The sequence below is a fragment of the Myxine glutinosa genome, chromosome 8 (genome assembly GCF_964187855.1).
Source record: "Myxine glutinosa chromosome 8, kmMyxGlut1.1, whole genome shotgun sequence".
Taxonomy (NCBI): domain Eukaryota; kingdom Metazoa; phylum Chordata; class Myxini; order Myxiniformes; family Myxinidae; genus Myxine; species Myxine glutinosa.
Window position 1 is genome coordinate 32,800,836 of NC_136268.1, and position 26,198 is coordinate 32,827,033.

Genomic DNA, 26,198 nt, shown 5'->3' on the forward strand with positions numbered 1-26,198 from the left:
TGATACAGAAGCAAACTCAGGATTGAACAGGGGGGGGGGGGGGGAAATAAATAAATAAAGACATTTGGAAAGAGGTGGCTTGGCAAGGGTTGATGGGGGTATAAAATATCATGGCTGTGGCTAGGGGATAAGCTGAGTGTGGCAAACAATTGAACACAAAATAATTAAATTGCATATATGTAATGTGATTTCATGGTTATTGACATTGTTAAACATCAAATAACACCCAAAGAGTGGAAAAAAGAATTTATTGTCCAAAAATTCATAAATAAAGGTATTTTCCATTGCATTAAAATGACAAATTTCTACCAAATAAACAAAGGCTTTTGAAAGTCATATTTTGCAAAGGAGAACGATGCTTTCACAAACGTAAATTGTGCACAGAATCCACAACAGTTGCTAATCTTTGAAACCGACTGTTCAATATTATGGTTGTGATAAATTTGATAACCTCGCGTAAGGTTAGCAAAGAACCCATCCTTACAGGCCAACTGCCCCACACTTGTCAATTTTAGTAGGACACTAGGAGCAGTGCTATGCCATACATATTTACAGAGATAATTTAGTTTCCTCTCCACACTCCGAACCCCCCAGACGGAATTTTCTGTTACGGCCAAAAACGTCCCCAAATATACAACTTCCAGCTGACATCTGTGTTGTGTGCATGTGTGCGTGTGCATGTGCGTGTGTGTTCAGTCATTACTTGTACAATTACAATCTCAAGCAAACTTGACAGGGGACTAAGGGTCATAAGACAGAGATTGTAGCTACTTGGTTTGTATATCTTAACAAAAGGTAGATGGTTTCTTTGTTCAACAGACATTACTCATCAAAACAATGCTGTAGCACTTGAAAACCAAGCACCAGTACTAATTAGTGACCGTTGAGAATGAAAAATTAAAAAAACCCAAAGTCAGCAATGGCAACAAGTTTGCAGTCGATCATTCAAAGCAAGTTCTGCAAAATCGCGCACTGCTCAAAGTACAGCGCCTATTCCCAAAGACAAAAATCGCATTATTAACGAGATGTTGATAAATATGAATGGGAAACATGCAGCCTGTATCTGTTGTTGAAGACTGTGGCTTCAAAAACATTGTTGTGGCCTGCAGACTGAAAACATCACCTCCCAAGTCGGCGTACAATCATGCAAACTATGCTTTGCGCAACATATTCAGAAACCAGGTTAAAGCTTGCAAAGATAAATCGATGCTGCTTCTTTCATTTCCCTCATAGGCATCTGGAAATCTTGTCAAACAGGCATGCATCACTCTAATGGCCCATGTTCCTTGACAGCGATTGGAATTTGCATGCGTTTTGTTATTAGCAAGTTCATATGAAATTTAATAGTCCCACATCACCCAAAAATCAACAAAAATAAAAAGGAATTAAAAGAACTGGGAATTGCACTCTATTCCAAAATTCCCTGGATCGCACCATCACTACATCACTACAGTGATCGCACCATCACTACATCACCATCACATCACTACTCCTGCGAATCAACCGTAAATAATCCGAAATTCACACATTTTATTGCCCTTTTCAACCTTGGGAAAATGCCACGTTAAGATGTACAGATAACAGCTCAAGCATCATCACATTATTGAGGCGTTTTTTTTGCTTCAAATTTTCAAACAACAGTAACATCAAATGATAATAGCATAATAATAATAATGACAATACCATGACCCCCTCCCACAGGGAGCGAGTGTTCCTAGTTAGACAAAATCACTAGGTAGTTCAGCATGTAATAATATTGTATTAAAGAGCTTGGGCATTGCCTCCTAACCTGTAAAGTTCTGAAAACAAGTTCACATGGATACAAAACCAGAGCTTTGGAATCAGGGCCACAGTACGAACAAGAAACAGCCTCCAACATGATGAAAGCATGGGTACACCAACTATTTTAGGAGTAACAAGAATAGATTCGTAAATTGAAATACTGGGGAATATATAAACATGCCCTCCAACAGTCAGTTCTGTATCATCTGTTGCCACCGACTCATTGATGTGAGACACGAGTTTTTTTTTTGTTTTTTTTGGAGAGAAAATCATTGCATTGATGAAGTTTGACTAAAATCCAAGTTTCTCCCATTAACATGAGACTACTTTGGTGGCCCCAAATTACATGCGCTAAGAGAGGTTATATTGGAAAAAGAATACATTCAGGCAAACCTACCAATAAACCTTTTAAAAGCAAATTTGGGAGAATGGGACAGATTGACCATTATATAGAGGTGTGGCATTCAGACGGATGACGTCCACAATGATTCAACAAATTATCCAAAGTAGATTCTGTAAAAGAGCATGTTCTATCACCAGTAGACCATCGGCGAATAAATTCTCATTTTCTTTTCTTACTCGATGCCTTCCTGTTTCTCCTTGATGGCAACCTGCAAAATATCATCCCATAAAAATAGGTGCAAAGAAAGGTGACAATTCAGAGCTACACGCATCCCACATCCAACTTTCTAATTGGGCCTTTAAAAGTGGGTACATCCTAACATCACACCACGCACAACAACTAGACGTTCTTCAGACCAGTCACATTAATAAAGAGTTCAATGGAATACAAAGTGATTGAATTTGAGAATGTCTACAACCTACAACGTCTACAACCGACAACTCACTGACGACTACAACCACACTCTCTCCTCCTGCCTTGACCAACTTGCGCCTATAAAAACCAAAACAGTTTCTTTCACCCATTCTGCTCCCTGGTTTACCCCTGAACTCCGCCTGATGAAAACTCGTGCTCGCCAACTTGAAAGACTCCGCAATAAAACAGGTCTCACAATTCACTCCCAAGCCTACATGGACCACCTACAACACTACAAAGATGCCCTCTCCCGCGCCCGCTCCGCCTACTACTCTCAAATTATCCACTCTGGCTCCGGAAACCCAAAAGCACTCTTCTCTACAATAAACAAACTCCTCAGCCCCCTGAACACCACCACCCAGTCATTCACAGTAGACAACTGCATCTGCTTCCTTTCATTCTTCCAACGCAAAGTTGAAAACATCTACAACAGCTTGACCACCACCGCACCCGCTCCCCCTCAAACCACCTGCCCCCCCCTTATCCTGCCATCCCCTGTCTCAATTCTCCCCAATCTCCCCTACTGACCTCTCTGAACTCCTCATAGGAATGAAAACTGCCACCTGCACTCTTGACCCCATCCCCTCCAGCTTTGTCAAGGCCTCCCTTCCTGCTCTCTCTCCACTTATCATTGCAACAATAAACTCCTCCCTGTCTACAGGCATCGTCCCACCAACCCTCAAAATTGCTGCTGTTACCCCCATTCTGAAAAAACCTGGACTAAACCCTGACACCCTAAACAACTTCAGACCCATCTCCAACCTACCCTTTCTGTCGAAAGTTTTGGAACGCGCTGTAGCCGCTCAACTCAAACATCACCTCTCTGCAAATAACCTGTATGAAACATTCCAATCTGGATTCCGCTCCAACCACAGTACTGAAACTGCTCTCCTCAAAATCAAACGACCTTCTCCTCTCCTCTGACGCTGGCAACACCTCAACATTCTCATCCTCCTAGACCTCAGCGCCGCCTTTGACACCATCGATCACACCATCCTCCTCACCCGACTTGAAACCACCTTTAACATTACCGGCACTGCCCTCTCAGATTAAATCATACCTCTCTGACAGACGCCAGTTCATCTCCATCAATAACTGCAAATCCCCCACTGCTCCCCTCCCCCAAGGTGTCCCCCAAGGTTCAGTTCTTGGCCCCCTCCTCTTCATCCTGTACCTGTCTCCCCTCGGTCACTTAATCCGCCGTCATAGTCTCTAATTCCACTGCTTTGCCGATGACATCCAGCTTTTCATCTCCACCAAGTCCATCTCCACCGCCACCCACTCTATCCTGACAAACTGCATCACTGAAATAAAATCCTGGCTTCAAATCAACTTCCTCAAACTCAACTGTGATAAATCTGAAATAATCATTGGCCCAAAAACGCTCATAAAACCCCCCCCCCCCCCCCCATCTGGACCAAATTCAGATCCTGGGGGGACAGGGCCTTCTCCATCACTGCTCCCACCCTCTGGAACGCACTACCTCACACCATCAGAGACTCCTCCTCACTCACCACATTCAAAACATCACTCAAGACCCACCTGTTCAACACTAAATTCAACATTTAACCCACAGCATTTAACCCCTGACTATCTCTTCTCCTTCTCCCTCCTTTTTGCTTTGAATACTTCCCTATTGATTCTTGTTTTTTGCAATTGTTTTTATGTTTTGCTATGCATTATGTTTTCCACTCTGTCAAAGCGTCTTTGGGCTCCCTGAAAAGCACTATATAAAATAAATGCATTATTATTATTATTATTAATGTTGGATTTAATCGGTGCTACAGCAGTTCTATTGTGCAAGGGTAAGGCCAAGTTAAAATCACCTTAAACCTTTCCTCCAGTAAAGAAACCTCAGAGATGAGATCCGTGACAGTGTTTGTAAAAGCTTCTTGTGGACTGTAGTCGGCTGTTGTCTGCACTCTGACGACAACCTTGTGATCCAGAGGGTGAGGAAGTTTGTATCCAGCAAACAATACCTGGGGATCTTTCAGTAATTGGCTGTGGAGGAAAAAATTTAAAGGAATAAAGATCCCATGTTGACTTGCTCTCGGATAAATTGGTTTTTGATGGGGTATGGCAGGAGGGGGTTGAATGAGGGGTCAGAGCGTATTAACTGAAAAGTAAAGGATCATCATAGCTAGGTTTGGGTGACGATAAGAAGTGGAGAATCTCACGCTCTGACAATGTTCCCCAAAGTATGATCCTCCTTGTTTATAGTGAAGACGCATGCATTTGGCACCTTGGTGTCTTTGGTGATCACAATCCTAAAAAGAAACCAGACAATTCAGGAAATTTTGAACTCAAGTGTAAAATCATTTACTTTGTATTCTCAAACAAAGATAGAAATTCCCACCCAAGTTTAACTAAGTGCTTAGGTTGTTGTTAACCAATCATCACATGACAAATGCTTAATTGTCATGTGGTTAGGGTTAGAGTTGTTAGGGTTAGAGTTGTTAGGGTTAGAGTTGTTAGGGTTAGAGTTGTTAGGGTTAGAGTTGTTAGGGTTAGAGTTGTTAGGGTTAGAGTTGTTAGGGTTAGAGTTGTTAGGGTTAGAGTTGTTAGGGTTAGAGTTGTTAGGGTTAGAGTTGTTAGGGTTAGAGTTGTTAGGGTTAGAGTTGTTAGGGTTAGAGTTGTTAGGGTTAGAGTTGTTAGGGTTAGAGTTGTTAGGGTTAGAGTTGTTAGGGTTAGAGTTGTTAGGGTTAGAGTTGTTAGGGTTAGAGTTGTTAGGGTTAGAGTTGTTAGGGTTAGAGTTGTTAGGGTTAGAGTTGTTAGGGTTAGAGTTGTTAGGGTTAGAGTTGTTAGGGTTAGAGTTGTTAGGGTTAGAGTTGTTAGGGTTAGAGTTGTTAGGGTTAGAGTTGTTAGGGTTAGAGTTGTTAGGGTTGTTAACCAATCATCACATGACAAATGCTTAATTGTCATGTGGTTAGGGTTAGGGTTAGAGTTGTTAGGGTTAGAGTTAGGGTTGTTAGGGTTAGAGTTATCAATTTTATTGCCCAGGATATAAATTATGAACTTGGTTTCCAGTGCAATTGAGATTTACACTATATTGAAGTCGACATAACATCACACACACATTAACTAAATAAAGGGCATTCATTTATTACGTATGCAAAGGGGGCGAGGTTGCCTTGTCGAAAAAGAGAAGTGATAAAGTTGGGAAGTGGGGGAATTAAATAAATAATAGGTCCGGGGAAATATTTTTACATTTCGCTAAACCCGAAACAATTAACGAAATTCCACCTTGAACGAAATCAAGTCTACGCCAATATGGACTGGGATTTCTCAAGGATGAACAAGGCCGAACATAAACCGAGGCTCAACTTAAAAACCAGGCCCAGAGGCACCTTGGTGTCTTTGCATCTGTCATACAAAAAACGGCACCCGAGTCCTCGTAACAATTTTATTTTTAACACACCCGTACGCCATTAAGACGAGAAAGGTAAAACGCTTACTTTTTCTCGCCTTCGAAGAGCAGGAATGACTCGAATGCTGGAGGTGCGTTCATGTTGCTAAACCTGAACCAACCAGCTCGAAGCTTAACATCGATTGTCGCTGTCTAATTGTAATTGTATTTATATTTCCTGCTTCTTCTTCTTCTTTTTATTCTTCTTCTTCTTCTGCTTATTTTATAATCTTCTGCTTCCTCTTTATTTTAACTTGAGATTGGTTAACACTTTATCATAACTTAAGCATTGAATTAAGAATTTTTAAAAATCGGAATTACCATGAGAGAAGTGCCGGTCACATCCAAACCGATAGAGATACAACGATTGCAATACACCGCCTAATTATCTCAGCGGATGAAAGTTGAGCCAAAGAATAGTTTAAAAAATAACTAAGACGCTATTGAGTATTACAAATATTGTTAAATGGGAGAAAGAATGGTCACTATCACTAACATTTATCGGATGAAAAACTCACTGTGCTTGTGGTAAGGAAATATGAAGTACCGGTATCGTTTAATATTTGACAAATATTGGCTTAAGTGGCAATATAGAATGTTTTTTCCCACGACCGCTGTGTCATTTATTTAAATGTGACCCTTTAATATAAATACCTCAGGTGAACTTAACATTGAACTCATGACTGGACTAACTCTTATGACATCATCGGGTTACGGGTCACTTGGACCCGTTAACTATTGTCTATTGCGCATGCGCGTCGATGGACGTCACAGAGCCGGGCGAGCCGAGCGTGAAAGCTGCTGAAGGCGGAGAGAACGACGAAGATCTCCAGTTATTTTGTTGACGCGTCACATGGTATATTGACCATGAAGGACCGACTGGCCGAGCTTGCATCGGTGAGTTTCACTTGTTAGGCCTTTAAGCCTTTTGCGACTGTACTCGAATAGTTTTGTACCCACCTGGCTGTGCACCAAGTTGTGCCGGATACAACCGCCGAACCGGTGTTTGCTTTTCATGTTTATATATTGAGAGCGCGGGAGGGAAATGTTTCGATGTAGATAAATACTCTTGACGTCTTGTGGAGCTCTTCTTTTGTAAACTATAACTTTGAATGTAAAACGAATAATCGGGAAAAATTCAACACGGCGAGTCGACTACATTATACTTCCGTATGACGAGGACCATGACCATGACCATGACCATGACCATGATGATGATGGTGATGGTGATGATTATGATGATATTGAAGGTTTATAGGATGTACTCGCACCAGACTGTGTTGTGATGTTTGGAGCGTCCGCTCTGAGTCTGTGAGGTCGGTGGTTCAAGTACTTTATTAAATAAATAAATTTATCGAGCTGTCAAAATGCAGGTTTCTTTGTGAGTGATAATGATATGGGCGTGATGTGTTGACGCTCTTCGGCTTCTCTTTGTATGACATGAAATTGAATGAGAGAGCAACTCGAGCTTGTATTTATACTTTTCTCTGCAATGTGAAGAATGCCTGATTTTTTTTTTTAATCTCTCCCCTCCGTCCCTTTCCTTTACCTGATTGAACTTCCGGGAAGAGTGAAGGTGGCAGAGGGTTTAGAAAAGAAAAAGAAAAGTCCATTGTACTGACAACGGCGTGGGTGGTAGTGGTACTGGTAGTTGAACACAACAGGCAAGAGAATGAACAAACACGAAACTCGGTAGCGAGAATACCTCCGCCAGGTTGAACAATCATCTACGTTTTGTATCCCACTGAAAGGTCTGATCTGGACCTGAACCAAAATCTAATCGGCTTTTATTGTCACACACCCGTCCACCTGGTTTTGTCATAACTCGTCCATAACTTTTTGAGATATTGGTTCACGCGTTATCAAGTGACCACTATATTCTGTGTGTGTGTGTGTGTGTGTGTGTGTGTGTGTGTGTGTGTGTGTGTGTGTGTGTGTGTGTGTGTGTGTGTGTGTGTGTGTGTGTGTGTGTGTGTGTGTGTGTGTGTGTGTGTGTGTGTGTGTGTGTGTGTGTGTGTGTGTGTGTGTGTGTGTGTCCCCGCAGCATAACTACCCGATGATATCATCCGATCTTGATGAAACTTGGGTGGGAGGTTGATGTCATGATCTAGTTGTGTCCTGCCTAGAGTGGGCGTATTGCGCCCATTATGGGCGGAGCCACGCCCGAAAAAGATGTCTTTTTAGGGGGTAATCGAGTTGAAGCTACATCTTCTCCGAGGGGTTTGGTGCAATCTGACAGGGGTTTCGGTATTTGGTTAGGCCAATGTTATGTGTCTAGCCCCATGGAGCTCGATTTTTCATTTTCGCCCCAAGGTCAAGGTCATAAGGTCATGAAATTTAGAAAAGTCGATTTTTGATGGTTTTATTACATTGTTCGCTTCCTGATAGGGTGAAATGTCGTACATGATCTTATATTATCACATACATCATGAAATTCAAGTTTTCCAACAAATTTCAGACTCTTTGACCTTTGGAGGTCACAAAGGTCAAATTTTCAAAGTTTTCGGAATCTAACCAAATTTTCAGTGTTGTGTAGCTAACTAACCTCAGAACTGATTATACATTATTTTCTATCTAATTTCAAGGTCAGTAACCTTCGTTTTGACATTTCCGGGTCCGGCTCGTCCAGCCTTTGTCATTGAATACCGCTCGCTTGTGAACCATCGTCGTCTCCTGACTTGTCGTGCTATATATTTGTTTTAGCCCAATAACTTGATGGTGAAGAATCACTTCACAAAAACTAGAGCAATGCGCCTGTCATCAATATGCCCCCCGCATAGTCCCTGCCCATGACAACGGGTAGATGCCCTTTTCACTGTCCTACAAAATAACTTCTTTACACTCGATACCCATTTTTTTTATTTAAATTAACGTTTTATTTAAATAACTTCAGCTGTTTTCAAGTATCACATTTTCACCAGACAGGACAGATTTCACATTGATCAGTGAAGCTGTTTCGGAGGAGTTAATTATTTTATTTTATTTATTAAATATATGTATATCGGTTTTCAAGCTAATATGGCTGCCACACCACGTCACATATGATATTTAAAAAATACACACTCTGCATACAGTGCATTCAGAAAGTATTCAGACCCCTTCACTTTTTTCACATTTTGTTATGTTGCAGCCTTATGCTGAAATCGTTTAAATTCTTTTTTTCCCTCATCAATCTACACTCAATACCCATAACGACAAAGAGAAAACAGGATTTTAGAAGGTTTTGCTAATTTATTAAAAAGAAAAAACTGAAATATCACATTGACATAAGTATTCAGACCCTTAACTCGGTACTTAGTTGAAGCACCTTTGGCAGCGATTACAGCCTCGAGTCTTCTTTGGTACGATACAACCTTTGCACACCTGGATTTGGGGATTTTCTGCCATTCTTCTCTGCAGATCCTCCCAATCTCTGTCAGGTTGGATGGAGACCGTTGGTGGACAGCCATTTTTCAGGTCTCTCCAGAGATGTTCGATTGGGTTCAAGTCAGGGCTCTGGCAGGGCCACTCAAGGACCTTCACAGAGTTGTCCCTAAGCCACTCATGCGTTGTCTTGGCTGTGTGTTTAGGGTCATTGTCCTGTTGGAAGGTGAACCTTTGGCCCAGTCTGTGGTCCTGAGCGCTCTGTTTCAGGTTTTCATTGAGGATATCTCTACTTTGCTCCGTTCATTGTTCCCTCAACCCTGACCACTCCCCCAGTCCCTGCTGCTGAAAAACACCCCCACAGCATGATGCTGCCACCACCATGCTTCACCGTTGGGATGGTATTGGGCAGGTGATGAGCGGTGCCTGGTTTCCTCCAGACATGGCGCTTAGAATTGAGGCCAAACAGTTCAATCCTTGTTTCATCAGACCACAGAATCTTGTTTCTCACAGTCTGATAGTCCTTCAGGTGCTTTTTTGCAAACTCCAAGCAGGCTTTCATGTGTCTTTCACTGAGGAGAGGCTTCCGTCTGGCCACTCTGCCATAAAGCCCAGATCGGTGGAATGTTGCAGTGATGGTTGTGTTACGGATTCGTCACTTCCGTTGTGGTGGTTTGCATCCACTGTAAATATTTATGATTCCATGTATTTATTATTGTCATTTGAAGGGAATAGATATTTCTATTTTCAAAAGTTAATGTTAAAAGAAACAGGAAACCGGATCGGGAACCGGACGACAAAGAGGAAGAAGGGAGAAAAGAGGGCGGAGCGAGTGAAGTCGGACAATAAGCGAGTCGCTTCAAGGTCCAGGGTGAACGTTGTCGAACGAAAGTCGCTAGTGAACTTTTGGGGTTCCTGGGAAAGGAATTCCTGCAACAGAGTTGTTCTCGCGGTGACTGATCAACCTGCATGTCAGGTTTGGCGTTGGATTCCGAGGAATCATCGTCGTGTCGGTTCGACCCGAGTATGGGCCGTCGGCCATTTTGACTCGCGCGCTTCGTGCATCGAGCAAGGTTTCGTTGCTTCGTCAGCCGTTTCCACCGCTTTCAGAGGTGTGTGTGTGTGTGTGTGTGTGTGTGTGTGTGTGTGTGTGTGTGTGTGTGTGTGTGTGTGTGTGTGTGTGTGTGTGTGTGTGTGTGTGTGTGTGTGTGTGTGTGTGTGTGTGTGTGTGTGTGTGTGTGTGTGTGTGTGTGTGTGTGTGTGTGTGTGCGCGCGCGCACACCGTGGCTTTTGAGGATTAATTTGCGGCTCGCCGACTGAGCCATGAAAGTTCATACCTGGAGGGCGCCTTTGGATTTCTCAGTCACCTTGAGTGCGCTTTTTGACGCAGCTTTGGGCCGCGTAACTCTTTGCGCTGCCTTAGCCGCGTACGCCTTTGTGCAGTTTTGGCGGCGTGACAGGGGCCCGTCAGCTGAACGGGATTCTGGTTTCGATTCGACATCGTTCTGACGATCGCTGGAGGGGATCAACTTTGAGCTTAAAGACGGGAATATAGAGACATTGGGGAATGTTCTTTTTTGACTCACTTGGAGCACAGTGAGTTACCTTATACTGGCTGATGGTACCATCATAAGATGTATTGATTGTACTTTTGACTGCTATTATTGTTGTACTGTTATTATTCTTGTGTGATTTTTTTTTAATACAATATTTGTTTGTGAGTAACAATTGGGGTGGCTTCTCCATTGATCTTTCACACCCAGAATAACACATTTTTCTGCCGTGACTCCTCTCGGGGCTCGGAGGTACCCCGTGACCAGGGGGTCGGGGAGGAGCAGGTAACAGAAATTGGGGGCTCGTCCAATTGACTCAGGGGCTCGAAATTGGGTCTTCATATGGGATTAAATTCCCTAAGAACATTCATCCAGGATAGAATTCCCAAACATTGCCAAAATTCCCAAATTTGGAATTTTTTTCTAACATTCCCAAATTTTTCAAAAAAAATTGGAAAATTTTTGTGTGAAGGTTAACAGGTGCTAACTGATAGTCACCATAGTGTTTGATGCAGAACAGTTTGCGGCATCCCCTAATGAGGCACAGTTCCAAGCGTTAAAAAAAATCGGAACTCTTGATATTGGCCAGACATTTTAATTTGGAGGTCCGAGTTAATATGAAGAAAGCAGAGATGCAGACATTGGTGGTAGAATCTCTGGTGGAACAGGGAACATGGACAGAGGTAGCCTTGGATTGGTTACCCGAGGAAAAAGAAAATGTGGAGCGCCGTAAAACGGAGATGCAACTGCAGAGCCAGGAAAGGTTAAAAGCAGAGGAAAGGAGAGCTGCAAGAGAACTCGAGGAGAGAAGAGCAGAAGAAAGGAGAACTGAAAGGGAACTCGAAGAAAGAAGAGAAAAGGAAAGAGCAGAGCAGAGGAGAGGAGAGCCGAACGGGAGTTAAAGGAACGTGGCATGGATAATTATCAGAGGGAACTTAAACTCAAGGAGCTGCAAATAATGGGAGAACGGAGAGAGGTAGCATCCATGCCGGCTGGTTCGACAACTAGTCGGAACACCTGGGATGTTGGTAGACGTGTGAGGCTGGTTCCACCCTTAAATTAAAAGGAGGTAGCCAAGTTTTTTTTTTTTACACTTTGAGAAAGTGGCTCAAATGCTAAAATGGCCTGTGGGGTCCTGGACTATGTTGGTGCAAAGTGTTCTGGTGGGTAAAGCTCAAGATATATTTTCGGCTTTACCGATTGACAAATGTATAGATTATGAGGAAGTGAAGAAAGCCATTCTCAAAGCCTATGAATTGGTTCCTGAAGCTTACCGGCAAAAATTTCGGAATGCCAGGAAGAGGGAGAGTGAGACCCATATGGAGTTTGCCAGAATGAAGGAAACCATGTTTGATCGATGGTGTGATTCGAAGGGGGTTGGGAAAGACTTCAACCTGTTGCGACAATTGATCTTGGTGGAGGAATTCAAACAGTGTGTCCACGCAGACATTAAAGTACATCTGGAGGAAAAGAAAGTACCAGAGTTGTATGAGGCAGCAACCGTGGCAGATGACTATGCCTTGACACACAGGATGGGGTTCCACAAACCTAACTTCCCATCTAGAGTTAGCCAGGGGAGTTATGGTAAATCAGGGGCGGAGAACAAATATTCGTGGAGGCGGCGCAGAGATGACTATGGGGACAAATCTGATACCGCGACTTCTAGGGATCAGAAGACGACAGTTCCAAGACAGACTTATCTTCCGGAGGGCCCGAGGCAGACCATGAGTTTGTCCTCCGGGCCTACTTGCGCTTTTTGCAAGAAACCTGGACATTTGATGTCCCAATGTTACGCCCTGAAAAGGCAAAATCAGGAGCGGAGTCAGACTAGTAGAACTCCGAATGCATTGGCAAATGCGAGAAATCGTCTTTGGCGGACAGTGCCTTGTGAAGGTTCCCATGCCAAAGTTACGGCATCACAAAACGACCTTGTTCAAGAGGGTTTGCAAACCTTTTATTTCAGAGGGGTTTGTGTCATTGGATGGAGACCTAATGAACCAGAGACCTGTTAGGGTATAGAGGGACACAGGAGCACATCAATCGTTGATGCTTGAAGGCATTTTGCCATTGTCGGAGAAGACGGCAACTGGTGTTAGTGTTCTTTTACAGGGGGTTGGTGGCTGTGTTAAAGCCCCACTTCATGTCATCCATTTGAAGTCTGATTTGTTGTCAGGACCGGTCACCGTAGGGGCGTAGGGTTACAAGCTACTCTACCTGTAGAGGGAATATCTTTTGTTATCGGGAATGATTTGGCCAGTGGTCAAGTTTCTGGTAACCCGATGTTTGTTGAAAAGCCTAGCATGAAAAATAACACTGCACAGTTAGAGCAGAAGATTCCGGGTATCTTTCCATCCTGTGCCGCGACTTGTGCTATGGGTAGGAAGCGCTCTGAAGAGAAGAGGAAGGTACTGACGTCACGCTTTGCACAGGGACGTTTTGTCAGGTACCCAAAAACTAAGTGTCAGCACACACAAGTCAGGGATGGAGGCAATGTTGGCAAGCTCTTTGTAGGTGGACTGAACTTCAAAACAAGGGAAGTTGTTCTGGACTCTGTCTTCGGCCAATATGGACCACTCTTGGAAGTGCAGCTGATAAGACAGGGAGACGCAAAAGTCAAGAGGGTTTGGCTTTGTCACGTTTGAAAACACAAAGGATGCCAAAGATGCAGAAAAGGATTTGAATGGCAAGGATTTGGATGGACGGACCTTGATAGTAGAGAAGGCAGGCCATCGGCGGCGAGGGGGCTACAGAGGAGGAAAACGTGGAGGTAGTTTCAGGGGTGGCTATGGCTCCCGGGGTGGAAGTGGTAGTTTTGGTGGTGGCCGCAGTCGAGATTACTTATGGAGGCTCCCAGAGTTACGGCAGCTCCCGCAGGGATGATTATCAGGGTAGTGGCCGAGAAGGAGACAGCTATTCCCGTGACTACAGCGACAAGCGCTCCAACCGTGATTATTATGAAAGTTAGGAAGAGTTTGAAGCACTGAATGCTGTGGAGCAGCCGAGCCAAGATTCCGACACGGATTAACCGTGAACTCCACGTTCCTAAAGGCGTCCATGTAGTGAATACTTCCAGGCCTCACCACCCAACCACCATGAAACCTGGCTCTCAGCTCGGCCTCCTTAAGAAAAGTGCTGTAGATTTGCTTGACTTTGGATTTTTGATCACAACCCCTTAACCTTCATTCAAAAAATAAAAAAAATAAAAATCAGAGGTTGAGGAGATGGCGTTTGGCTTTGCAGGAGTTCAACTTGGAAATTGAGCATATAAAGGGCAGGGACAATGTCGTTGCTGATGCTTTGTCCAGAGTGAAATAACTTTGGAAATCTCTGTACGTTGTTTAAAGTTTTGTTCCTTTATTTTTGGGAAATATTGAGTATCGTTGCTCACGGGAATTGATGATTTGGGTGTGAGTTTACTTTTGTTTGTTGGGAGAATTTTGCCTACAAAGAAAGTTTGAACATAGTGAAAACATTTTCTTGAGGGGGGGCAGTGTTATGGATTCGTCCCTTCCGTTGTGGTGGTTTGCATCCACTGTAAATATTTCTTATTCCATGTATTATTGCTGTCATTTAAAGGGAATAGATATTTCTATTTTTAAAAGTTAATGTTAAAAGAAGCAGGAAACCGGATCGGGAACCAGATGACGAAGAGGACAAAGAGGAAGAAGAGAGAAAAGAGGGCGGAGCGAGTGAAGTCGGACAAGAAGTGATTCGCTTCAAGGTCCCGGGCGAACGTTGTCGAACGAAAGTCGCTAGTGAACTTTCGGGGTTCCTGGGAAAGGAATTCCTGCGACAAAGTTGTTCTCGCGGTGACTGATCAACCTGTGTGTCAGGTTTGGCGTTGAATTCCGAGGAATCATCGTCGTGTCGTTTCGACCCGAGTATGGGCCGTCGGCCATTTTGACTCGCGCACTTCACGCGTCGAGCAAGGTTTCGTTGCTTCGTCAGCCGTTTCCACTGCTTTCAGACGTATCTGATATGTGTGTGTGTGTGTGCACCGTGGCTTTTGAGGATTAATTTGCGGCTCGCCGACTGTGAGCCGTGAAAGTTCATACCTGGAGGGCGCCTTTGGATTTCCCAGTCACATTGAGTGCGCTTTTTGACGCAGCTTTGGGCCGCATGACTCTTTGCGCTGCTTTAGCCGTGTACGCCTTTGTGCAGTTTTGGCGGCGTGACGGGGCCCGTCAGCTGAACGGGATTCTGGTTTCGATTCGACATCGCTCTGACGATCGCTGGAGGGGATCAACTTTGAGCTTGAATACGGGAATATAGAGACATTGGGGAATGTTCTTTTTTCACTCACTTGGAGCACAGTGAGTTACCTTATACTAGCTGATGGTACCATCATAAGATGTATTGATTGTACTTTTGACTGCTATTATTGTTGTACTGTTATTCTTGTGTGATTTTTTAAAATACAATATTTGTTTGTGAGTAACAATTGGGGTGGCTTCTCCATTGATCTTTGACACCCAGAATAACACATTTTTCTGCCGTGACTCCTCTCGGGGCTCGGAGGTACCCCGTGACCAGGGGGTCGGGGAGGAGCACGTAACGGTTGTCCTTCTGGAAGTTTCTCCCATCTCCACACGATCTCTGGAGCTCAGCCAGAGTGACCACCGGGTTCTTGGTCACCTCTCTTACCAATGCCCTTCTCCCCCGATTGCTCAGTTTGGCCGGGCGGCCAGCTCTAGGAAGAGTCCTGGTTGTTCCAAACTTCTTCCATTTATGAATTATGGAGGCCATTGTGCTCTTGGGAACCTTCAATGCAGCAGAATTTTTTTTTTGTAGGCTTCCCCAGATCTGTGCCTCGACACAATCCTGTCTCTGAGCTCCGCAGGCAGTTCTTTTGACCTAATGGCTTGGTTTTTGCTCTGATGTGCATTGTCAGCTGTGAGACCTTATATAGACAGGTGTGTACCTTTCCAAATCATGTCCAATCAATCGAATTTACCATAGGTGGACTCCAATCAAGGTGTAGAAACATCTCAGATGATCAAGAGAAATGGGAGGCACCTGAGCTAAATTTCAAGTGTCACAGCAAAGGGTCTGAATACTTATACAGTGGGACCTCTAAATCCGAATTTAATTCGTTCCAGCGGCAGTTCGGATTGGGAAAAGTTCGGAATTAGAAACTATTTTCCTCATAAGAAATAATGGAAAGTGAATTAATCCGTTCCTGGACCCCAAAAACCCATTATCAAGACACTGTTAACTGCAAATACACATGATTCAAGGTAAAATAAGATGAGTAATTGCCCTAAATATCTAATAATAATAATAATAAAAAAAAGAAATAAATGTACTAACATGAAAATAACTGCATTTACCTTAGTGGAGAGTTCTGATGGTGCATGTGGAAGCCGGAGAGGAGGAAGGAGGGAGAGGGTTTTATTGCTTGGAAGGTGAGGCACCTTCCAAGCTAACATCAGATGACTGTGCTTCTGGTGTTTGCTCTCTTTGTCTCTTAACACCACTTGTAGAGGGTTGGGGCTCACAAGGCTTGCTTTCTTTAGAGAACCACCTCTCCAAAGTTGCCTGGTGTTGGCGACTTTTCTTAACTTTTCAAGTTAATGCTCCTGTTAACCACTGCTTTATTAGGGTGCCACTTTTCAACAATGGCCTGTGTTTTAGACCAATGGAAGCACAGTTCTCTAATTTCAGCACTGGAAATATGAACGACGCTCGCGGCGGGAAATATGAACGACGCTAACGCTATGTTGGCGGTTCGGTTATAGAAATACATTCGGAATTGGGGACAAAATTTTCTCGAATTTACGGTTCGGAATTAGAGTAGTTCGAGATGAGGGGCGTTCGGAATTAGGGGTCACTACTGTATTTCGGTTTTTTTCTTTTTAATAAATTTGCAAAACTTTCTGAAATCCTGTTTTCTCTTTGTCATTATGGGGTTATTGAGTGTAGATTGATGAGGGAAAAAATGAATTCAAACGATTTCAGCATAAGGCTGCAACATAACAAAATGTGAAAAAAGTGAAGCGGTCTGAATACTTTCTGAATGCACTGTATGCAGAGTGTATTTTTTAATATCATATGTGACGTGGTGTGGCAGCCATATTAGCTTTGAAGCCGATATATATTTAATTTAAAAAAAAAATACTCCTCCGAAACAGCTTCACTGATCAATGTGAAATTTGTCCTGTCTGGTAACGGTTAGAGAAATGGCGATGTACTAACATTGCGTGTACTGGGTCCTGCATTATTTGCTGTCTTCATATAACTATCTCTTTGACATGGTGGAAGGAACGATTCAGAAAGGAACGATATTGACGACTCAAAACTGTACAGCCCAGCCAGAACCACAGAGCAAACTGAAATACGACAAAAGGACTTGGACAGTGTAACTAGATGGCCAGACATGTGGCAAAACTGCCCTTTAACCATGGTAAAGGTAAGGCGGCACACATAGACAGAAACCACCTCAAACAGGAGTATGGTATGGATAAAGTTTCAGTACAGAAAGTCAATTGTGTGAGACTTGTGAGTTCTAGTGGACAGGGAATTTAAGTTCCACAAACTTGTTTCGGCAGCTCTTAATAAAGGATAACCAGCTACTTGGCATCATGAGGAAGATGTTCAGTCACCTGAACAGGCCTTCCTTGCCACTTTTGTTGTCAACATTGGTTGACCTCTCCTAGAATATTGAAATATCCCCTGAAGCCGGAGGAGGGAGCCGGAGGAGGGCCACTAAAATGGTGCCAGATTTCAAGAGCCTCCTTTCCAAGATAGGTTGAGGATCTTGAATCTACAATCCCTTTATGACATGAGGAGGAGTGATATGATTATGGCACACCAGGTTCTTCATGGGCTAATCGGGATCGATCCTAGTCATCTCAAGCCAGCCAGACACACTTCAACCAGAGGTCACTCAAGAAAGTTGTTTAAGGAGAGGTGCAGACTTGACTTCAGGAAGTGTTTCTGTTTTTTCCTCTCTTCAAAGAGCAGAGTAGTGGATGATTGGAATTGTCTTCCACAGGAAATAGTTGAAGCCAAGACGACAAATGAATTTACGTCTAAATTCGACAAGCACTGGTGGAATGAGTGCTTCCACCTTCCATAACTGTTCTTCTCAACCATGTGCTCACACTAAAGTTCATTATGGATTGCGATGACGAAGAGTCCAGGGTGTTACATGATCACCTTCGTCCCCAAATCCGATGATGTAAATGACAATCTGCAAGTAAGAGGGTTGGGTTTGGCCATAGCTTGGGTGAGGGGGGGGGGGGGGGAGTGGTAGGATAGATAATGCATATCCTATTAATTATATATATATATATATATATATATATATATATATATATATATATATATATATATGTATATATATATATTGTTACAGACGCGGTTTTAGATGTTAGTTTACCGAGCGGTTTGGTATTACCGCGTCCGCACAGTTACTCCCCGATTAGAACCCTATCCCGCCCGATTCCACTCGACGTTGACCAAGTCGCGCTATGCTAAATCGATGAAGGAAAGGACACAACGGCTGGGATAAATGCAACGACACAAGGGGTACAGTTCTCAAGACCTCCGGAGGAGGATATAATATTGGTGATGCAGAAACGGGTAGATTACACGGTAAGAGGTAAAGCACAGAAAGATGGGCACTTAGACACAGTCTTATCTTATCCCCGACAGACCACAGACAAACGGGACAAGACTGACTTACACAGGGATTGATGGCAAGGAAGGGCAGGCAGTCGATAGCACAAGGTGCACCTTGGCTCAGGGGCAGAATCGACCCGGTCCGGTCCAGAGATGCGGGGAGGTATTGTCGCGCTCGGAGGTGGCGTCCTTTTCTCTCCAAGCTGAGGCGCATCTGACGTCACCTCCCTCTTCCTGCGCATGTCCAGCGGGGAGTGACACGCCCTCGGCTCGTTAGCTCCGCCCCAGATGGAATCGGTCCGCCGCTCCTATTGGGTGCGGGGGGTTACCGGGCTCCGCCCTTGACGAGGAGCTGACAGCGAGCCCCTGCGTGGTAACCCCGTCGGAGCACATGTTCAATGGCGGCTAACCAAGCCGGAGTGAGGACGCACACTCCCCGCGCCGCCGCCGCTGTTGTTGTTGTTGTACCACGAGGAAGAGCTGCGGGGAGGTATTGGGAGGTCCTAAACTTTCTAACGGTGCCATACAATCACATTCTGGTGCAACGAAGTCAGAATTAATGGAAACGAGTCCTTAACTGACATAGACTAAGAATAACTAGCAAGATGTCCTATAGTTGTCTACGTGAGATGCGGTGAACCTGGATGCGACATTTAATGGGGGAAATAGGGGAAGGTCGGGCTACAGAGTGTTGTTTACAGACAATGGGACTAGGGAATGGGGGATTGGGGATAGTTGGGAAGTATTGGGGAAATAGGGGAATATTTACAAGCGGATATGGATGGAGGCCAAATCCCATATCCGCAACTATATATATATATATATATATATATATATATATATACAGTGGTACCTCGGCTTACGAGTGCCCCAACGTACGAGTTTTTCGGGATACGAGCCGTCGCTCGGGCGGTTTGTTGCTTTGGGATACGAGCCGAGATCCGATGTACGAGCTCAAAAAATTTATTTTTTTGAATTTTCCGGTTGTGGCTTCCGGTTCCGGTCACGTGGTTATCTTGCCGTGAAAGCATCTCTGCTTGGATATAAAACACGCAATCGTCGAAATACATTAGCGAGGAATCTCCTTGCTCCAGCCGGTGACGTCATCGGCGGGGATCCCCGCCTCCAGAGTGGCTGGTCACGTGACCGCCAAAGCGTGTCGCGCGTGCGGGTATAATGAGCTACACCTGTGGATCACGTGACCACGGAAGCACGCCTCGCTTGAGAGGCATGGCTTTCGGTTTGCGTTTTGCTTTATAAGGCGCGATAAATGGGCTTTTGAGTGTTAGCGGTTCATGGCGTTGACGGTTCATGGCGGTTCATGGCGTTGACGGTCAAAAACCCATTACATCAATTTTACCAGGCACTGTACAGTAAGTACAGTGGACACCAAATGCACGGTGGAAGGCTAGAAGTAGAAGATCGTCCAAGACAAGTGAGAATAAGCCATACTTTGGAGATGACGTCATTCGCTGGTCCGATAACCAAAGATGTGGTATAAAAAACCAGGTGAGCTAACAATGCAGCAATGAAGGAATTCGGCCAAGGCACCGGCACACAACGACCTACCTACATCGAAAGACTCAATGCCAATGGTGACAGAAGCCAAGACGGCCGGCTTAAACACCGCCGAAAGACCACGGTGTACCAACTTACGATGCAGAACATCTTGCACTTAATATGATGACAACAGGTGCCATCCTCTGACGTACCATTACAGGTACAGGTACAGTACACGTGAGCACAGAGCAAAAGTTCACTGAAACCGAGATTAAGAAAAAAGAAAAAACACCTCGTGGTCCGTGCTCGATATCCGAGTTTCAATCTTTTCAAACACATGATGCTCTCGGTCACGGTATCTCCTGCGAGCTGCTTCTCCTTCAACCACACAAGCAACAACTTCTCCATATCTTCATGGATAGAGGTCCAGTTTATTTCTTTACATTCTCTTGTATTATGTACAGTATATACGAGGTCGTGCTTGTTTATACATTATTTGTTATTTATAAAGTACATTTTTGTTATTTAAAAGCACCTAACAAAAAAAATTGGTGTTTTTTTTTTGAGGCTGGAACGGATTAATAGCATTTCAATGCATTTGAATGGGAAAATTTGCTTTGACTTACGAGCGATTTGGCTTACGAGCTCCGTCACGGAACGGATTAAACTCGTAAGCCGAGGTACCACTGTATATATATATATATACACACACACACACACACAGTAAACTACTACTACTACTAATCCGCATGCCTGACTAAGGGACGTAGCGACCCCCCTAACTGTCGATCTTCCGCCTTCTGCCAACATTCTCGTGGGTTAAGGCCAATCTCATTGGCACACTGGCCTAACCACGAGAGTCTTGGGCGTCCTCGAGGGCGCCGCCAGGTTGGATCGGGTCGGTGACCATAGTAAAGATTTGTGGCAAATTCCAGGGAGATATGAGCCGGTACATGTTCACTTAAGTGGCAGGTGTTTTGTCAAACGGGGAATAGCGTCTCCTTGCAATATCGAGTGTGATCGGGCCGAGTCTAGTGATCTCTCAAACGATCCTGTTTGAGACTCGGCCATATCATCAAACCCCAAGGATGTGGTGCTGACATCGCATGTGAAAAGCTTGTAGGATATCTTGTTTTGGTCCTTTTTCACAAGTGTCCAAGTCTCATAACCATGGAGTAGAACAGGAAGGACACATGTTCTGTAAATACAGAGCTTTGATGGTAAGCTAAGATGGTGCTGTTTCCAGACAGTGTCTAGTTGCCCTAATATCCAGATTCCAGATGAATGAATTTTGTAGCCCAGGTAGATGAAGTGGTCCGCTGACTCTGCAACTATGCCGGAGATAGGTACTGGTAGTGGGGAGGGTCCAATGCCAGCATTCTGTACCGTGGTTTTTTGTCATGAGTGCATTAAGGCCGAGGCTTTTAGCAATCGATTCAAAGCGGTTGAACACGGTCGGCCCTCTCTCAAATAGGGCAGCATCATATGCATAAGAGTAGATCGGTAATGACCTCTCTACCGACATTTATTCCAAGCTGATCTGCAAACCATGACATTATCCAGTCCATGGCGCAGCAGAAGAGGGAGGGAGCAAGGCCGCAGCCCATTTAATCTGCTTCAACAGCAGCAGGAGACTTCTAAACATCAATCATAAAGCCTATTTATTTTACATGTTTATTTCAATTGTGATGTTTATTTTTGGCTGCCCCCGACCTTCCTATCTATTTTCTCGAAGCTCAGGCACCTAACCCCATTATTGTCCCCCATCGCACCGCGGAGCGAAAGGGGGACTATGGTTTTCCCGTGCGGGCGTGCGTGCATGCGTAAGCGAAGGACCGCATTCGAATTTGATGTGTGGGTGCAACCCACGTCAAAATCCAAGATGGCCGCCGCCATGTATGTCTGATGCTATGTATGTCTGAACCTTGTGAGCTGAATATCTTGAAAAATAAGCAAAGTACCAACCTCTAATCTGGTGTATGGATGTATCTCGGCATAAGGAAGAACGCTATTGAAAATTGGGTCGCCACGTCAAAATCCAAGATGGCCGCCGCCATTTATGTCTGAACCTTGTGAGATGAATATCTTGAAAAATAAGCGAAGTACCAACTTCTAATTTGGTGTGTGGGTGTATCTCGGCATAAGGAAGAACGCTATTGAAAAATGGGTCGCTATGTCAAAATCCAAGATGGCCGCCACCATATATATGTCTGAACCTTGTGAGCAAAATATCTTGAAAAATAAGCGAAGTACCAACTTCTAATCTGGTGTGTGGGTGTATCTATGCATAAGGGAGAAAGCTATTGAGAATTGGGTCGCCACGTAAAAAATCCAAGATGGCCGCCTTGCGTCTTCCACTTTGTCAACTCGCATCACTTCACCGACGGGGGACCTAGGCGTAACGCTTGTTCCAATAGGAAATTGGGTTTAACGATCGCGACATTTTCCAGGAATGTAACCCCCATGATATTTTAATGGTTTACTATATGGAAACCGAGTTGGATTTGAATCTGGATCCGGATCAGAGAATTTAAATATATATATTTTTGTGATTCTTCACTATTGAATAATATGGCTAAAACTGATAATAAAAAATATTAAAAAACACCTTTAGAGGCCATTTTTCCCCCGCAAAGCGGGGGTTGGCCTTTTTCGGGCACCGTGGTTGTTGTTGTTTTTTGGTCCCCTTTTTGAAGCAATGTTTTACGGCCGGATGCCCTTCCTGTCGCCAACCCTTTTTGTCGCCTTTTACGACAAGCAGGGAATTACCAGTGAACTGGTACTCAATTAGCCGACCTCGGAAGGATGACAGGCTGAGTCAACCCCCCTGGCGTTAATTCAGCGATCGACCGGGATTCGAACCCAGGATCCTAGGATCCTAAGCCAGCACCCTAACCGCTAGCCCAACACCAGCTAAAACTGATATGGAGCACAATATCTCAAAACGTTATGGATGGATTCGGATGAAACTTGGAGTACAGTTTGAGTGTATGACGAGGACTAATTGGTTCGATTTTGGTGAAGATCTGAATCCGGATCCAGATCAGTGAATTTTTAAAAAGTGATTCTTCACCATTGAGTGATTGGGCTAAAACCAATATTTAGCACAATATATCACAAAGTTATGAACGGCTTATGACAAGACTGGGTGGATGAGTTGGGTGTGTGACAAGAACAAGGTGATTAGATTTTGGTAAAGGTTCGGATGCAGATCCGGCCTATCGGTGGAATACAGACATAAACTGTTCAGCCTGGCGGAGGTACGCATTCTACAGAGTGCTGTTTTACTTGTAATGATATGTTCAAATTGTGCTTCTGCATTTTTGCACACGTGTGGAACATGTTCAATGGTGTCCTGTGAATCAGTTGAAATCATTCGCATCACTCAGTTCAAGAATCATCAGTCGATCCAAACGCCATTTTGAGATCTGTGGATGAGACTATTGGGAAAGCGACCCTGCAGGGAAGCCTGCACGATGTCACCTGTGGCAACGGCTTGTTGGAGTCCAGCTCCTAGCACATTACAGATGTATTACTAGAAAAATATGTTTGGCAACTGAACGTACATTTATGGTTACCTTAACAAATCCTTCCATTTCAGGATCCTCAGAAACCCAGGGGCTGTAAATGTATTTGGCATCAAACCAAATGACATTTATTTTTGGACAGTGTAAAGGTAATTCAATAAAATCTAGTTTCTTTTTTCTATTTCCCCAAAACGGTAATTTTTATTTGAATGTCGTTAGAGGTTTTTGGACCCAACACAGTCATGGAGTATCATTGTCATATTTGGGCTGGTACTCCGGCCTGTCACCTATCTCTTCTTGACAGAACCTAGCGACGTGCTTCCATTCTGGTGGGACAGGAGTTGGCATCATCCCTGGGAGCTCTGTCTGCCTCTGTTGCTTCATTGGGCCTTTTCTACAGATATTACCACTGAATGTGCTCCGAGGGTCTCACAGGTTGTTTAACCTGAGCATACTTTGTCGCTCGACACGTTTGGCAATTTCTCCCCATCCATACACTGTCAGGAAGGGCATCCGGCCATAAAAACATTGCCTCAAACAGGGAACCATGATTGTCATGGGGCCCGCAAGGCTAACCCCTGCTCTAGCGGGGAAAATGGCCTTAAAACGATCATTCATTCATACACTGTATCTGTCCCAAGGAATAAGACTATGAGGTATTCTAGCTCCCCCCCCCCCCCCCCCCCGCACGGCATCACTCCGGAGCAGCTTATCTGCATCCTGCTTTCCCCTCTATCCCGACCAACCTCAATTCAAGAGGAATGTCAATAGATTCCTCCTTTCTGTCTATACTGTCCTTTGTAGCCCTCACCTCAAGTGGCCTAAAAGTCTTTGTCGCAGGTGATATGTCATTATCAATAAATAAATAAATAAAAAGGTACCCGTTACACAGGCCATTAAAAACATCATCAAATGCCACAGCAATTTAATTTTATAAGCTAATGCCTTACTATCACAAGGGTAAATTTGTTTGTTTAAAAAAAATTAACTACTGTCCACGTGTGTGGATTGTCTATGTATTGTGGTTTTGTTTTGTGGGGTGGGGAGGAGGTGGGGGGGGGGGGGGGGGGTCATTTTGCTCCATAACTTGAGAGAGCACCAAACAAGAAACAGGCACTTGCCCTTTCCCATAACACTTCTAACTTGTAGCCTGTGAGGAATAATAAAGCAAAAGGTAATCTACACGCAATGAGTATTTTTAACCTACAAAAGCCATAAAAGCACGCATCTCCCCCTTCCTTTTTGTTACTTGTGTACCAAATATGTTATTTCTGGTATTGATTAATTTGTGAGGGTTAAACTTTGATAAGGTGTGAATATTTCTTCAGCTGAGAACTGAATGCTGGACAGGTTGCTGCTATTCCATTGCAGGGTGTTGCTGAAGTAACCCTTGCCTCGCCCTAGAGTTTCAAATTTAGCGAGGGTAACCAGCGCATGACCGACCTTCTTTTTTGAAAATCACTGAAAAGTAGGCTCTGGAATCCTATGGTAAGGCTACCGAGTACAGAGGATATAGTGAACAGTAGATCTCAAATCGGTTGGATAAGAACAAGACACCAAATTCCTTTCATTCACAATGGTTTATTAAAGCAAGGCAAAGATGGCAAACCAGTCTCCCTCACATGAGCAAGAAGCAGCCTCCTCTTTGGTGGAAATTAGAAATGATACGAAAAGGAGGCAAGAATTGCAGGCAAGGCACAATACCAACATGGCATTGGCAGATTGCATGAAAACATTCATAAGCACAGCAGTAAATCCTTCATTCATATATATACAGTATATATATATATATATATATATATATATATATATATATATTAATATATATATATATATATATATATATATATATATATATATATATATATTATGTATGTATGTATGTATACAGACTTGGCATTTATATGGAATATTATCCCCCCTCCCCCTCCCATCCCTCCCACTCCCCCTCCCCATCCCCCCCCCCTCTTCTGCCCTCTCCCCCTCCGCCTACCGCCTCCATCCCCCCCCCCCTCTTCTGCCTCTCCCCCTCCGCCTACCGCCTCCCTCCCAACCCTCCCCCTGCCCATCCCCCTCCTCTTCTCCCCTCTCCTCCTCCCCCTCCCCCTCCCCCCTCTTCTCCCTCCCCCTCCCCCCTCTTCTCCCCTCCCCCTCCCCCCTCTTCTCCCCTCCCCCCCTCTTCTCCCCTCCCCCCCTCTTCTCCCCTCCCCCCCCCTCTTCTCCCCTCCCCCCCTCTTCTCCCCTCCCCCCCCTCTTCTCCCCTCCCCACCCTCTCCGCCCCTCCCCCCCCCATTCCCCCCATTCCCCCCCATTCCCTCCCTCCCCTCCCCTCCCCTCCCATCCCCTCCCCTCCCCTCCCCTCCCCTTCCCCCTCCCCTCCCTTCCCCCCCGTCCGGCAATGCCGGGTACTTCTGCTAGTATATATATATATATATATATATATATATATATATATATACACACACACATCACACACACACACACGCACACACACACACACACACACACACACACACACACACACACACAGACTTGGCATTTAATATGGAATATTTTTTTTGTGGGGGTGAACTTACTTTCCAAGATGACTTAGAACCAAAAGTTCATTGGAATTATGTTGAAATTAT

At 44.3% G+C, this 26,198-nt stretch overlaps 2 protein-coding genes across 2 annotated transcripts in view; one reads left to right on the forward strand and one right to left on the reverse strand.

Annotated features, from left to right (window-relative positions):
- Positions 1–231: 231 nt before the first annotated feature.
- Positions 232–6,381, reverse strand: POLR2J (RNA polymerase II subunit J). Its single transcript, XM_068124280.2, has 4 exons — positions 6,055–6,381; positions 4,777–4,866; positions 4,426–4,600; positions 232–2,393 (listed from the first exon to the last, which is right to left on the reverse strand). Exons 1-4 carry the CDS (start codon positions 6,105–6,107, stop codon positions 2,358–2,360), a joined length of 354 nt encoding a protein of 117 aa, XP_067980381.1. The 5' UTR covers positions 6,108–6,381; the 3' UTR covers positions 232–2,357.
- A 348-nt stretch (positions 6,382–6,729) lies between these two features.
- The window catches only part of LOC137432394 (syntaxin-1A), a 68,483-nt gene continuing 49,014 nt past the window's right edge, over positions 6,730–26,198 (forward strand). The window contains exon 1 of the mRNA XM_068124289.2: positions 6,730–6,902. Within this exon, the coding sequence (XP_067980390.2) occupies positions 6,873–6,902 (30 nt within the window). The 5' untranslated portion in view covers positions 6,730–6,872. The remainder of the gene's footprint in view (positions 6,903–26,198) is intronic.